This window comes from Tupaia chinensis, unplaced genomic scaffold, assembly GCF_000334495.1.
Source record: "Tupaia chinensis unplaced genomic scaffold, TupChi_1.0 Scaffold000044_1, whole genome shotgun sequence".
Lineage (NCBI taxonomy): Eukaryota > Metazoa > Chordata > Mammalia > Scandentia > Tupaiidae > Tupaia > Tupaia belangeri.
In genome coordinates, this window is record NW_006159500.1 from 1,847,806 (window position 1) to 1,864,301 (window position 16,496).

Sequence of the window (16,496 nt, forward strand, 5' to 3'; positions counted from 1 at the left end):
ACCCAAAACTCCTATTTTTATTCTTTCCCTTTCAGATAGTCAGCCTTGAAGCTGTCCTTAAGTAATTTTTATATGTTCCAAGTTAGTGACTATTTCTCTTGTATACACCACCTACTGGGAGACAGTGAGTGGGGAAATGTGTTAATTTTCCTTCCCATTTGGATACTTGCAGGAGTTACTTGTCACAAACTCCCAAAATTAGGGCAGCATTTAAACATTTTATAGTCTTTTAATAATTGTTCCAATGAGATAATTTCCCTTGGAAAACTTTGTTCATAGTAGCTTTCATTGTCTAAATGGTTTCCTGAAGGCTAGCCAACAGTGAGATGTTATCTTCATCATTGATGAATATTTATTAAACAACTCTGGATATACCATTTAAGAGCTTGCTTTGTTTTTCAAATTGTGACTTCCCCCAACTTGTACAGAGCAGCAGAATTAATCTAAAACAGTAATAGCAGCTAACAGTTATAGCTAAATATAACTACTCTGCCAGAGCTTTATATATGTGATCTCATTTAATTCTCATATAAGAACCTTAGGAAGTAGGTACTATATGTTCTTTTTTTATACATGAAGAAAGTGAGGCTTACAAAATTCAATGAACTTGCCTGAGGCAATATACTTAGTAAGCCAAAAGACAGGGTTTACATCTAGATCTCCTGGTTTAAAAAAATAGTTCTCAACTTTGATGACACATTAGAATCAGCAAGGTTGAAAACATATTAATGCACGGATATCACCCCCAGAGATTTTAATTTAGTTGATTTGAGGTGTGGTGTGTGAATCTGTGATCCCTAAGCTTAAGGTACTGTCATGGTGTAGGAACAGTACTCTAAGCTTTGTTGTCCAGGATGTTAGCCATTAGCCGTGTGTGGCTATTTAAATTTAAGTTAATTAAAAGAAAAAAAATTAAAAAGTGGGACCAACAGTTGGTGTAATGGCTATGTCACTGGAACTTCCATGTAGTTGACTGTGGTTTGAGTCCCGGACCCGGTGGCTTGAAACTCACTCTGGGCACGTGTGTGTGTGTGTGCCCAAGATCCCAAGAGGAGAATGGAGGAGAAGGGATTGCGGCATGGCCATCCCCTCTGGGGGAGGGGGTTATGATTTCTCGCTTTCTGTCTCTCTGTCTCTCTCTGTCTTTCTGGTGAGTGCATGTGCCCTATAGCGAATACCTCTCCAAAAAAAATTAAAAAGTAGCTCCTTAGTCATACTAGATGAATTAAAAAAACTTTTTTTTTTTTTTATTACGAGAGGACATCTAAGCTTGCTAGAGAGAAATGGAGAGAGAAAAAGAAACACTCCAATGGGGCATGGTCATGCCACAGTCTCTTTATTTTTCAGTCCTGTTGGAATTTGGGACATACACACACATTTGGGCCCGGAAAGTTTTTTTGAAGCTGCCAGGGCAGGATTTGAACCATAGCTGTGTGGGATCCAATTTCCTTAACCACTAGGCTATGAAGCCTGGCCCATATTTGCTATATTTTAAGTGCTTGATGACTACATAGATCTAGTGGCTCCCATGTTGGACTGCACAGGCATAATATATTGCTACCATGGAAGAGAGTTCCATTGGGCAGCTTGGCACAGCCTGGCTCAGCACTTTTCTCTTTGCTGCATCTCTCCCCAACACCTTTTGGACTAAGAGGGGAGACTGAATCACAATCTAATAATTGGAAATACAGTTGGTCTTCCACATTGTAGATTATACAACTGTGGATTCAACCTACAGTTGGTAGAAAATATTCAGAAAAACAAAAAAGTACAGCAATCAAAAATATAAATAAGAAACAATCCAATGTTACAACTATTTACATAGAACTTACATTATTTTTAAGTATGATAAATAATTTAGAAGTGCTTTAAAGTGTACAAAAGAATGTGTGCAAGTTATGTGCAAATATAATGCCATTTTATGAAAGGGACTTGAATATCGGTGGATTTTGATATCCATAGGGAGTCCTGGAACCAATCTTCCTCAGATACCAAGGGACAACTGTATCAATCTAAGCATAATGGTCTCATTTGTAGGGCACTGATGGACTTTAGTCTATCCAGCAGCTGCTAGAGAGAATGTATGGTTTTACACATAGAGAAGTGGGAAGACTGAGGTGCTCTGGGGTGATGTGGTAAGTGAACGTAGTCAGGGCTCATCTGGAAAGGCTGCTCTGTGCCAAAATCCTTTGGTCTTTGGGCAGTGCCTTCAATGACCCAAGTGTGGGTGGGTAGAGGTTCACACACCACATTTGCTCTTATTGCCCAATAGTATAGATCAGTTTACCTTTCGTTCTAGATAAATAACAAAGAGTGATTATTTTACATGAAGAAATATTTGTGATAAGCTGGGGTCTACAGATGTTACTAATGATTGAATGGTGATAAGTGGGGCAGATGGTGGTGTTGTAGTTAAGGCAGTTGGATTCCACATGGCTGAGTGCATGCTTCCATTTTGGGACTTGGTAGCTTGAAAATCTGTGTGTGTGTGTGTGTGTGTGTGTGTGTGTGTGTGTGTGTCCCGAATCCTGAGAGAATGGAGAGGATGGGATTGAGGTGGGTAGGGGTGCTTTTTCACCTTCCCCCTTTGTGTCTTTTTGTGTCTCTTTCTCCAGCAAGTATATGCACACCATAACAAACTTTTTTATTTTTTAAAGTAGGACCAACAGATGGTGTAATGGCTATGTCGCTGGACTCTCACGGAGTCAACCATAGTTTGAGTCCCAGACTGGTGGCTTAAACTCAAGCCAGGCACATGTGAGTGCATGCCTGCCCAAGATCCCATGAGGAGAATAGAGGAGAAGGGATTGTGGCGTGGCCATCCCCCCTGGGGGGTGATTTCTCACTTTCTGTCTCTGTCTCTTTGGCGAGCACAAGTGCCCTATAGCAAAAACCTCTCCAAAAAAAAAAAGTGGGGACCAGTAGATGGCATAATGATTACATTGCCAGACTCCACATAGTCAACTGTGGTTTGAGTTCTGGATCTGGCAGCTTAGAACTCACACCAGGCACATGTGCATACATGCCTAGAATCCCAAGAGGAGAATGAAGAAGAAGGGATTGTGGCATGGTGATCCCCCAGGGGGTGATTCTCGCTTTATGTCTCTCTGGCAAGCACACATATCCAATAGCAAAAATCTCTCTTAAAAAAAAAAAAAGTGACAGCTTAGATAAGAGTGCATGCGTATTAGGAGAATTTTAAGAAATTAGGCAGCTTTTCTATACTCCCATGATTTTATATGCAAGTGTGACTCTTTGTTTTCCTGTCCTTTAACAGCTGACTATGATACATTGCTTATACTATGTGCTAATTACTGCTAAATTTTTTGACAACTTGTTAATAAACCACTTCTAGCATTTTGGAATAATCTCAGAAGTAGTATGAGGTAGGACAACTAACCGAATAGAAATAAGTCTAAGTGACTTAGAAAACTTTTTATGACACAGATTCTGTTAAACTGTACTAAATACCTTCTTCCTTCTAGGGAGCCTGTGTGTATGTTACTGCCCGAAGTTTGACTCTTGGGAACAAATGACATATTCAGTATTTTACTTTCATAAAGGTACTTTTCACTTATTCTTCCCTTTAGCTTCTGTATAATCACATTTCCCAAAGGAGTAGCAAATTAGATTTTATAATCATTATCTTATAATCAATTTTTATCAATATATTGATAAACCTATAAGCCCATATAATTCATATTTCCTCAAGAAAATTCACTAATGGTAAATATTTAGATAATTATATATTTAGAAAATCCTAGCTTAATGACTATTTTGCTCAAAGAGTATATTTACTTTTTTAGGTAGTACTCATTGGAAAGTTATCTGTGGAGTTAACTTATAAAGTTAAAAGTTTTCACAGTCTCAGGACCAAACAGGTTTTAGTTCTAAGATGTGTTTATTCTGTTTTTAATACTGTGGTATGTCCACATGCTGGGGAGCAGGAGTGAAATACCCAGTTCAGTTCTGTCATCAGCCACAACATGCCCTTTAATATTGATAGTTTAGTCAGAACACTGCCAAGATGTATGCATTTGCTCATTTAGTTCCTTAAAATTAGCATTTGTGTGATACGTACTGTGAGTAGAGATAAAATGTTTGAAAGATGAAATTTTGGGGCCAGTAAGTGGCATGATAGTTGAAGCACTGGACTCCCACGTGGCCAACTGTATGGTCCTGGGTCTGGTGGCTTTAAAATCATGCCAGGCCTATGTGCTGTGTCCTCAGAATCCCAGGAGGAGAATGGAGGAGAAGGAATTGTTACGTGGCCATTCCCCCTAGGGGGTGATTTTTCTTTATTGCTGTTTCTCTTGAAGATCACACATGCTCTATGACAAAAACCTTAAAACAAGGGGGACATGGTGATTGACGTGTTGGACTCCCACATGACTGACTGCAGTTCGAAACTCATGTTGGGTGAGTGTGCGTGCTGCCCCAAATCCTGAGAGGAGAATGAAGGAGGGATTGCGGCTTAGCCATCTCCCCTGGGGAGTGATAGTTCGCTTTCTCTCTTTCTGTCTCTCTCTGTCACTCTAGCAAGCATATGTGCCCTATAACATAAATAGCTCTTAAAAAAAAAAAAAGAAAAAGAAAATTTCCCCAGTATTTAAGGAATTTTATGCCAAGCCACACAAGATGTTTGTCATTCTACATGAATGACTAAACCTGCCTTCACAGGTCAGCAATCAGATAAAAATGCTTAAAAACTCACTAATGGAGAAACTTAAGTAACTTTGGAACTAGACACACATACATGCTTAAATATAAATTTGAGACTTTGCAAAAAGTTTTCATACTTTTTTTTCTGATGATTAATGATTAGAACCATTAAAACCCTTTTGAAGATTAAGAACTAAAGAGTGGAGAATGAAGCTCTTAACACTGAGTTTAGTAGTAGTCTAATCCTCTTTCTAACTAAAAGTGACTCTGAGAAGTTTCAGTGGGCCTTTATCATTGGATGTGCATGGCAGTGAGCCTTGAGGCACGAGAGTCAGTGAGTTACCTGCTCTCTAGTGAGCCACCATCTCTTGGATTTTTAAGTAAAGTTTTTGATACTTTCTTCTCTACTTGAACCTTTTTTTAAATTATTGATTGATTGATTGCCATAAGGCAAATGTGCTTGCCAGAGAGAGAGGACAAATGAGAAATTACCCCACCCCACCCCACCCCACCCCACCCCACCCCTGGGAAAATGGTTATCCTGCAGTCCCTTTTCCTCCATTCTCCTCTTAGGATTTTGGGCATGCACACACATGTGCCTGACAGATTTTCGAGCTGCTGGGTCCAGGACTTGAACCACAGTCAACCATGCGGAAGTCCAGCACCTTTACCACCACACCACCCTCCTGGCCCTGAACAATCCACCTCTTATTGTCTAAGGTTATACATAAACCCAACACAGTAACTGGATTGTGACTGCAATCAGATGGTCCTCCTTCAGTGCTGGCTTTTGGAAAATGAGGAGAACGTGGAAATCCAGAAGTCAGAAATGTTTACTTTTATCAGCTTCAGAGTTACTACAAGTTGAAAGTGTTATGCTGAGTCAGTGCCGTAGGTTTTTTCCTTTTTTCTTTTTCTTTTTTTTTGAGAGAGATTTTTGGTATAGGACATGTGTGCTCACCAGAGAGACAGAAAGCTAGAAATCACCCTTGTAAGGGATGGCCATGCTAAAATCCCTTCTCCTCCATTCTCCTCTTGGGATCTTGGCATTCACACACATGCACCCAGTGTAAGTTTTAAGTCTCCGGGTCTGGTACTTGAACTGTGGTCAACTACATGAAAGTCCAGTGATATAACCATTTCTCTATCTGCTGGTTCTGCTGGTCTCCCCCAGGTTTGTTTCTTAACATCCTTTCTCTGGCTTCATATTCTCTCTTGACAGGACACAGAAAGACCTTCACCGCTGATCTTGGGAGCACTGGCTCACACGTGACAAAGGACATTACTTTTCTCAACCTAGGTGGGTGATGGAGAGATATCTATCTCTCTGCTTTGACCATTCTTGCAGTACATGCTCTGCCTCAGCCCTCATTACCTCATTTTATTCTCTATGCGCCTCCTTTCCTCATGCCTCTTTGAGCCTTGTTTTGTGATTACAGTTACCCTTTTGAACTCTGATGAGAGAGAAGTTCTCTCTGGAACTTACTCCTTTTGTGAATTCTATTAGCTTTTGTGGGGAGGGTATGTTTTCCCTTTTCAGAGAATCTAGGCTATGAGCTTTCATATGTTTTCAGTAACAGTCTTTTTTTAAAAATTATTTATTTAATTTTATTTATTCATTCATTTAATTTAATTTGACAAGAGAGAGAAAGTGAGAAAGCAAGCTACCAGGTCCAGGACTTGAGCCTTGGTTGGCCATGTGGGAGGGTCCAGCATCTTAACCACCATGCCACTTGCTGACCTGGTAGCAGTCTTATAAAATGATTTGCTAGTTTAAAAATGATGAGAATGGGGGCCAGTAGGTAGTGTAGTGGTTGGGGCATTAGACTCCCACATGGCTGACAGCAGTTCAAGTCCTGGACATGGTGGCTTGATTTCTTTTTCTCTAGTGAGAAAATTAAAATAATAATAATAAATAAAATTAAGTAAATAATTCTTTAAAGGAAAAAAATGATAAGCATGAATAAGATGTTCTCTAATAGCCTCTGAAAGATAACACATCATATTGTTCCTTGATTCTAGAGCTCCAAAGGGCCTTTGAGAAATTGTCCATTACCAGTTGCTAATCTCAAAAAACTTCCAAATCCCATTAATGAATTATAGCTTAGCTAGAATGAGTTGTTTTCATTGAATAAATATGGTGAAGTACTAGGTTTGAACATAATAAAGGAGTCTATAATGAAAGAAATAAAGAAGGAATTTATTGTACTGCCCTACTGAAAACTGCTTTTCCATGCCAATTGGGATGTAAGGGGCACAGTTTAGCACAAGACTAAATAATAAAACTTATTTACCTATCTACCTAGGAGGCACGGTGTGGTATTTTTGAAAGGAAAGTTTTAGGTTTAAAGCAGATGATTCTTTGACATCTTTCCCCATCCCTGTCCATCAGGTACTCTCAAAGCAAAGGTTTAGAAATGTGTGATGTGAGGGAACTGAGCACAATGAGAACCAAAAATGTTGATGTTCATACAAATATTTCTCTTTTGAATGATACTATTGCTGAGGTTAGAAATCTTGTGCTAGGGGTTGGTGGGTGGCCTGGTGGTTGAGGTGCTGGACTCCCACATAGATAACCGTGGTTCAAGTCCTGGACCTGGTGGTTTGCTTTTTCACTTTCTCTATCTCCTCCTCTCTCATCAAATTAAATAATAATAATAATGATAAATAAAATTTTTAAAATAATTCTTTGAAAAAAATTAAATCTTGTGTTAAGTGGGCCAGTAGTTAACTATTTTAGCATGATCTCTGAACCTGTGGGAAATTGCCTTAGAGAAGCCTGCATCTCTAAGAAATATAAGGTTGCCTGGGCCTGGGACTTACCAGCAATGCTGTATCAGCATCCCATCTCAAAAGTAATGTGGGAAATTTTTCTCTAAGAAAACTTAGCATTTCATGAGGGCAGAGGTGTCCTTCCTTTTTATACTCCTGGGAATGACTTGAAAAGGGCAGGCATGAGGTAATCTGTGGTTTTAAGAGGGTGGAGACGGTAGAAGGGTCGTAAAATGTAGGCTATATTACATAAGTTGTTTTTCCTTCTTTTTTTTTTTGTTATTTATTTAGTTTTGTTATAGGGTGCATGAGGTCGCCAGAAAGAGATAGAGACAGAGAGAGAGAAAAAGTGAGAAATCACCCCATGGGGAGATGGCCACTCTGCAGTCCTTTCTCCTCAGCCTCCTCAGGATTTTGCCAATTTGATTTTCAAGCTGCCAGGTCCAAGATTAACTGTGCAGTTGGCCATGTGGGATCCAGCGCCATAACCTCCATGTCACCTCTTGGCTCAGATGTTTTCCCTTCTTAGGTGTATTCTATCTTATAGGTACAAACTTATACTCACAGTTAAAACTGTTCTAGAGGTAATTTTTATGAGAGTATTATCTTTTTTGAGTGATATACTGTCAATTGTGCATAATTTCCCTGCATCATCACCCTATGAAAAAGGACTTATATTGACTGAAATATGTATGTTTGTGTGTATGTATATATGTCTGTGTATATTTATTAATTTATTCCTTAAATGAAAGACAGGGAAGGAGAGAGACAGAAACATAGCACTCCAAACAGGGCCATGGTGCCATGATCTACCCCAGTTCCAGCAGCCCAGATCATGGGCACTCACTTGCCTGCCATACTCAGGGAGGTCTCTGGATGTGAACCAGCAACCTCCTTAGGTGGGTCAGCCTCAGAATGTCACATTTTACCACTGTACCACCAGATAGCCTCTAACTGAAATACTGAATAGAGTTTTTGAAATTTTCCATGAACTCCAAATACTTCTGTATAAAAAAGTTATAAATAAAAAGTTGCCATATATTTAATGAATACTGTAAGCTAAATATCCTAAGTTATCTTCACTTTATAACAATCCTGCCTGGTGGTGACACCTCTGTATCACTGATAATGAAATCGAGGCTCAGAAAGGGTGAGATGGCTACTTAGGCTTCTTTCAGTGTCTCTTATGAGCATCACTCTATTAGTTTCTTTAAAAATTACTTATTTATTTTAGTTTTTGCTATAAGGGTGCATGTACTTGCTGGAGAGAGACAGAGACAGAGAAAGTAAGAAATTACCCCGTAGTAGGGATGGCCATGCCACAGTCCCCCTCCTCCATTCTCTTCTTGGGGTTTCGAGCATGTACACACAGATACATGTGTGATTTTTCAAGCTGCCAGGTCTGGGATTCAAACTGCAGAGTCGGCTATGTGGGATCCAGTGCCTTAACCTCCATGCCATCTGATTGGCCTATTTATTGAAAAATAATTTTATATATCTATAGGCTACAGTGTTTAATACATATACACATTGTGGAATGATTAAATTAGGTTAATTAGCATAGCCTATATTAGTTTCTTATTGCTGCTAGTTTCTAGTGATAGAAACTCAGGGCTTCATAAAACACCAACATTCTTTAACAGTTATGGAGGTCAGAATTCTGCAGTGAGCGGAGGTGCTAAGAACAAGGTGGGGACAGGGTTGGCCTCCTCCTCAAGAGGCTCCAGGAAAGCATTCATTTGCTACTTCCTCCAGAGGATAGTATTTCTTGGCTCGCAGCCACGTTACTCTGACTGCTTCCATCGTTGTATAATGGTGGTCTTCTCCACCATATTCAAACATCCTTCCTCCTCCCTCTTATAAGGACTTTTGGGTTTACTTGGGTCTCCTGGATAATTCAGAATACTCTTCCCATCTCAAAATCCTAATCCCATTGGCAAGGTCCTCTTGAACAGATTCACAGGCCTTGGGGATGAGCACATGGATATCTTCAGGGGCTGTCATTCATTTTACCACAGGTAATATTGACATTTTTAGTGAGACAATATAGTTCTCTATATGAGACTGCTCTACACATGGAAGGACTAAAAACCCTAGGACCTCCACCAAATGCTAATAGAAATCCCCCCATCCCTAGCTCAATGATGGTGACATCCTAAAATCTCCTCAGATATATATATATATATATGTATGTATATTTTATTTAAAAAAATTTATTTATTATCATCATGATCTTGTTTATATTACATTGAATCACATTTAACTCCTCATATATTTCTAGATGTTACCTCCTTCAGGGACATAACAACATCCCAACTACCTGGTTAAGTGATAGATCTAGATAATTTGATGCTCAAATGCTTTCCATTAATGTCGCACTAGATCTTCTTATTCCTGTTTTTCTAAAGTGTTTCCATAATAGTACAATCATTGCAACTGTGTTTTTTCAAAGCAATTTACTGTCATTTTAATACCTCTTGACTGAAAGGACACTTATAAGTTAACTGGTTAAAAATCTTTATCTATCGGGGCCGACAGGTGGTGTGGTGGTTAAGGGTGCTAGATCCACACAGCTGACTGTGGTTTGAGTCCTGGACCTGGTGCTTGCCTCTCACATCCTCTCTCTCTCTGGCTCTTTCTCTGGTCAAATAAGAATAAATAAATGAATAAAGTTAAATGAAATAATTCTTAAAATTTAAAAAAAATCTATTTTCTTTATATTTTTCATAGAATATGTTCTATGCAAATTATTAGCACGTGTTTCTTTATTTTTTGGGGAAAGGTTTTTACTATAGGACGTGTGCACTTACCAGAAAGACAGAGAGAGACAGAGAAACAGACAGAAAGCAAGAAATCACCCTCCAGAGGGGATGGTCATGGTGTAATCCCTTCTCCTCCATTCTCCTCTTGGGATCTTGGGCACACAAGCACATGCACCCGGGGTAAGTTTAAGCCAGTGGGTCTGGGACTTGAACTGTGGTTGACTACGTGGGAGTCCAGCGACATAGCCATTATGCCAACTGCTAGTCCCCAGAAACCTGTTTTTATACTTTATCTCAATCAGGGTACAAATGTTCTTGGTATAAAAATTTCTACAGCAGGGACTGAAGGTGTGAATCCTAGGCAGCTAGCTATGCAAGGGAATTAATTGGTACTTTTGCAAAGTGTCAGAATTCCTGCAGAGTGTGTTTCTGATGAACATCAATTTAAAGGTTCTGTAAATAAAATGGCGATTATGATCATAATGACCATGAGTGGATAAACATAGGGAACTAAATTTTAGAGCTCTCATAAACCGACATAAATTATGAAGAAAATTTCCACTGTAAGCTATTTCCAGACTCTCAGATTGAGAAATAACTCATGTTGCTTGGTATGTTTTATTCTAATTAGCTCTTCTAATTTGTCCCCAGAGATCATTTAGATTCACATAAAGCTGCAATTCACTTAGACATAAAGCTACAGGTATAAATGAAGATAACCATGGTAAAATGTCTGAAGAAAATTAGCTACAGATACGAATAATTGAGATCTGGCTAGTATACTGAAATGTACTGATATCAGATGGTTTGTTATTATACACTGGTTTAAAAAACAAAACTTTCATGTTTTGAGAGATTCAAACAAAAATGGGGGTAATGTGAAGTTCTGGGCTTTATGTGCATCTGTACCGTTCTTACCACATGTGGATGACTTAAATCTTTTTTTTTTTTTTATAGACTACTATGTGGCTGTTTACTTACCTGGTCATTTCTTTCATCTACTTAACATTCAGCATCCAGATTTGATCTGTCACAGTCTGTTTCTGACAGGTATGGCTATAGTGTTTCTCTCATTGATGTGGCCCATTTGAGTTTGTTTTTACTTCATTATTTATATTTGGGTGAGGGAGAATTATTTTATTGGCTGATCTACCTTTTTTTTTTTTTTTCCCATGCCAGGAGATAATGAAATGATCAATATGCTACCTCATAGCCCTTTACAGTCACTGTCAGGGTCTCTGGTACTGGATTGGTGTTCCGGAAAGCTCTATAGAGCACTTCTCAACCAGTCGTATTTATTGCAGTTCTTGTGGAACACCTGCCTAGACTATGAGAAGATGGCTGTGCTGCACTGTATACTCTCGTGTGGCCGCGAAGTACGATCCTTGGAAGACCAGGTGGGAACGTTATACCTGATGTGTACAAACTGGCAAATAGACAACATTAAATGTGTTTATTTGGTGGTCAAAAATAATCAGAGGGTTTTTTTTTTTTTATTTCTTCCTGTCACAATTAATTGAGGTTTGTGGTGTTTGTCTTGACTTGAAAATATCCACAGGCTCTATAACCAACTGCAGATCAAAAATATCTGGGAAAAAATATTGGTTGATTCTGAACTGAACATGTACAGACCTTTTTCTGGTAATTGTTCTTGAAACAGTACAGCATAACAACTATTTATACTGCATTTACATCACATTAGGCATATAAAATAATCTAGGCATGATTTCAAGTATATGGGAGGATATGCATAGGTTAAAAGCAAGTATACATTATTTTATATATACTCGAACATCTGTGGTTGAGTGGAGTGGAAGACCAAGAACCAGTCTCCTGTGTATTGAGACAGGTGACTAGATTCTTCTTTTGTGCTTCTTTTTAATGGATCCCTACCAGTCCTCAAGGCTGTGGAGTGTATCTGTTCTTTTGAGAACTCTCTTTTCCATATTGCAAACACATGTTGAACTTGATCAGTAATGTTCCAAAGAAATGCTCAGAAAACAATTTCTCAAATAATTGCCTTTTTTTTTTCTGGTCTATGTTTTCTTTTGGTGTATGCTAGTAAAAGAACTAAAACTTGGTGGTAGATACTTGCTAAATTTTTAGTAAAGATAGCTTACATTTGTATTGCACATTTTAGTTTATGAAGTTTTTTTTCACATTCTCTGTCATTTAATTTTTATATTCTGTGAAATCGAAGAAACCTCCATATCTCATTGACTAAGATCAATGGGTGACCAGTTTAAAAAAATATACACCTTAGCCACTTTATTTTTATCTAAAATATGTAAGTGAATACATTTATTCATCTTTCTTTTGATGTAGATAAGGTCCTTTGTGCATAGCTTATTTGAGTTAAAATTATTTTTGTACATAAAACCACTAGTAATGTGTTGTTTCTGACTTCCTGTTACTTAAAGCTTCTATTTCTCCTTTTTTTTTCTTTCTTTTAGAGATTTTTTGCTATAGGGCATGTGCACTCACCGAGAGACAGAGAGACAGAAGGCGAAAAATCACCTCCCACGGAGGATGGCCACGTTGCAATTCCTTCTCCTCTTTTCTCCTCTTAGGATTTTGTCACACACCCATGCACGTGCTCCTGGCATGAATTTTTTTTTTATTGAGAGGTTTTTGCTATAGGGTGCGTGAGCTTGCCAGAAAGACAGAAAGACAGAAAGTGAGAAATCACCCCCCAGGGAGGATGGCTATGCCACAATCCCTTCTCCTCCATTCTCCTCTCGGGATCTTGGGCATGCACGCACACGCACCTGGTGTGAGTTTAAGTCACCGGGTCTGGGACTCAAACCATGGTCAACTACATGGGAGTTCAGCGACATAGCCATTACACTAACTGCTGGTCCCCTGGCATGAGTTTTAAACCTCTGGGTCTGGGACTTGAACTGTGGTTGACTATGTGGGCATCCAGTGACATCACCATTATGCCATCTGCTGGTCCCCAAAACTTCTATTTCTAAGAAGATCCTTAAAGATCTTTCCAAAGCAATCTTTGTATCAGGCTTTTTTATTATTTTTAAACCCAAGGATTATGATTGCCTCACCTATACCTTGTTTTATAGAGACATGCCTAGGAGTTTTCCCAAAACATAGAGCTTGTCCTCAAAAGCACTTTTTGCATCCACATTTTACTTACCTAAGTAATATTTTATTAAGTTACCCAATTGTGGAAATAAGTATACAACCAGCACAAAAAGATATGGAATAATCCAGCGTAATGGTAGGTACAGAAACATGTGAGTGCGCTATGGCTAGGTGTGCCTTAGAACGTCCATCACTTCTGAGGCAGCAGCCCAGGTGCTTCATTGCTTCAGCAGGTGAGGATGGTTATAGGGTTAAGTGAGACAGTTGTTGCCATAACAGGGATTATCTTTTCCCTGGGAGGTCAGTACAGTGATGCTCACAAAACATAAGTGATAAGACAATGTTCATGCTGAGTACTGAGTTGGGATTCAAACCCAAGTATGCTGCTACAACCTAGTAGATTTTTTTTTTTTTTTTTTTGCTGCTTGCTTGCTTCAGAGCATCTGCACTAGCAGGTGAGAGAGGCACAGAGAAATGAAAAAAGCACCAGTGGGACATGGTCATGTCACAATCCCTTCTCCATTTCTCCATCTTTATTGGATTTGGGGCATACACACAGAAAAATCTTGGCCATATTTTTCAAGCTACCAGGGTCGAGATTTGAACTCTGGGTCAGCCATGTAGAATCTGGCTCCCTTAGCCACTAAACCACAGGGCCAGCCTTGTTTTGGTTTGTATTCCTGTATCCTACAGCTCTACTCACTAGAGCTTTGCTATGACATTATTCCAGCAAAAACAAATAATGGGTTGAAGGAGGTTTATTTGGATGCCATCCAAGGACACTTATTAAAAAGATACGTAAATGGGAACCAGCAGTTAGAGTAATGGCTATGTCGCTGGACTCCCACGTAGTCAACCGCAGTTTGTGTCCTCGACCCAGTGGCTTAAAACTCACGCCGGGTGCGTGTGTGTGTGTGCCCAAGATCCCGAGAGGAGAATGGAGGAGAAGGGATTGCAGCGTGACCATCCCCCCTGGAGGGTGATTTCTCGCTTTCTGTCTCTCTGTCTCTCTCTCTGTCTGTCTGGTGAATGCACGCGCCCTATAGCGAAAACCTCTCCAAAAAAAAAAAAAAAAAGATACATAAAAAGGAAATTATTTATGATACTATTTTACTTACCCAGAATTGCATTATGTATCTTGAAGGTAATGTAGAAGTGAGTATGTTCTTAAGCAACTCTAAAATATATATAGAATTTAAGAGATTCATATATATTTGTACTTCTTTGGTGCCGGGGGCCAGAGTGCAGATTTAAATACCAACAGAGTTCTGTTGTGTTACTTTTTAAAGATTATTCAATGGATTTCTGAGAATGTCTCTGCCTGCCATTCATTTGACCTTATTCAGGAATTTATAATTGGTGAGTGTTGCTGATGTTGCATTACGTTGAGTATGTGACCCTTCTATGCAGGAAAGCAGTAAATTGATAACAAATGCTTCAATCTGTCAAAATATACTGCTTAGGAGCACTTTTGTACTCTTCCAACTCTAACAGTCAGCAGCTAATTAAATTTCATTCTCTTGTGGCTTTGTGAGAAGCTGTGGCTGTTCAGAGACTGATGAAATATAGATAGGATCTTGAGTATATAACCTTATTAGTGACTGTTTTTTGGTAAAAGATAACCTTCTTAGCCTGGCTCTGTGTTGGCTTGTTCCATGTGAAGTGAAGTGACATGATGTCATTAGAGTAGATATAGGACCTAAAAGAAAAAAAATATTCTTATTGTAAAAAGCAGAACTTGAACATTTTAGTAGATAAAATCATAATGGTTAACCTTTTGAAGATGAAGGATAAGAGAAGGAAAACCTTTGTTGGTTTGCTTGCTTTGTTTGAATTACAGTGTCTACTGCCTTATACTTACTAAGCTAGATCTTCTTTTTTCCTCTTTCAAAAATCTACTCAGCTTCATCTTATTGGAGCATATATCCAGAGAAAAGTAATGTGGATAAACTTTTGCCATATTCCTCAATGCTCACTTGGAATACAGTAAGTTAACACATTGTATTCTGATTCAATTAAAATCAATTCACTATTGTGGGTCGGAAGTAGGACAACGCTGGTATAGTAACTAATGCGATTTTATTTCTGTTTTGACTAATAAGGTACTGAATTGTACATTTCTGGCAGAAAAATAATAGTGATCCTTGTCATTGTCCTAAAGTATTTATATAAAACAGTAGAATTGAAAGAGAAAGTACAGGGTATTTGTCAGTCTTCCTAGTACTAGACAGAAGTAAAATCTATCATTCTATTTTTATAATATAGTCTTTCTGTTCCTCTTTTTTTTTTTTTTTTTTTTTTTTTTGCTAGGGGTCATGTGCACTAGCCAGAGAAAGAGACAGAAAAGAGAAAGAGAGAGAAAATGAGAAAGGACTCTCCAGAGAGAATGGCTATGTCACAATCCCTTCTCCTCCATTCTCCTTTCTGGATTTTTGGGCATGTATGCACACATGCCTGGCGTGTTTTTCAAGCCACTGTGCCTGGTACTCAAAACTGCAATTGGATATGTAGGATACAGCTACCTTAACCTCACGCCATCTGCTGGCCTGATGATTTTTTTTTTTTAAAGTAACTAGAGTAGATTAAAATATTTCCTAGGGCTGTTTCACTAGTCCTTTTTCTTCAAACAGGATAACCAAAAACACAGTCAGTATTTAATAAAAGATGAAAGAAGTTCTAAGACTGTGGTGTTACATGCTACATTTAACCTAATTTCATTCATGCTTACCTTGAGATGGGGAAGAGATCATTCAGCAAAAACATACCATAAAACAAAATATGTCTTAGCATGTACAACTTAGCCACTGTGCCTGGTACTCAAAACTGCAATTGGATATGTAGGATACAGCTACCTTAACCTCACGCCATCTGCTGGCCTGATGATTTTTTTTTTTTCTTAAAGTAACTAGAATAGATTAAAATATTTCCTAGGGCTGTTTCACTAGTCCTTTTTCTTCAAACAGGATAACCAAAAACACAGTCAGTATTTAATAAAAGATGAAAGAAGTTCTAAGACTGTGGTGTTACATGCTACATTTAACCTAATTTCATTCATGCTTACCTTGAGATGGGGAAGAGATCATTCAGCAAAAACATACCATAAAACAAAATATGTCTTAGCATGTACAACTTTTAAACTACAATAATTATGTACCTTAGTTACTTCCATGCACAGAAGTCCAGCATTACAGGTTTTAAAAA

The 16,496-nt window shown here is 38.5% G+C and overlaps 1 protein-coding gene across 1 annotated transcript in view; it reads left to right on the plus strand.

The window, feature by feature from the left end:
• The window catches only part of GSAP (gamma-secretase activating protein), a 111,855-nt gene that overhangs the window by 53,758 nt on the left and 41,601 nt on the right, over positions 1-16,496 (plus strand). Inside the window, 6 exon segments of the mRNA XM_027773350.1 lie at positions 3,486-3,563; positions 5,885-5,962; positions 11,154-11,246; positions 11,376-11,593; positions 14,585-14,654; positions 15,199-15,281. Coding sequence (XP_027629151.1) covers positions 3,486-3,563; positions 5,885-5,962; positions 11,154-11,246; positions 11,376-11,593; positions 14,585-14,654; positions 15,199-15,281 — 620 coding nt within the window.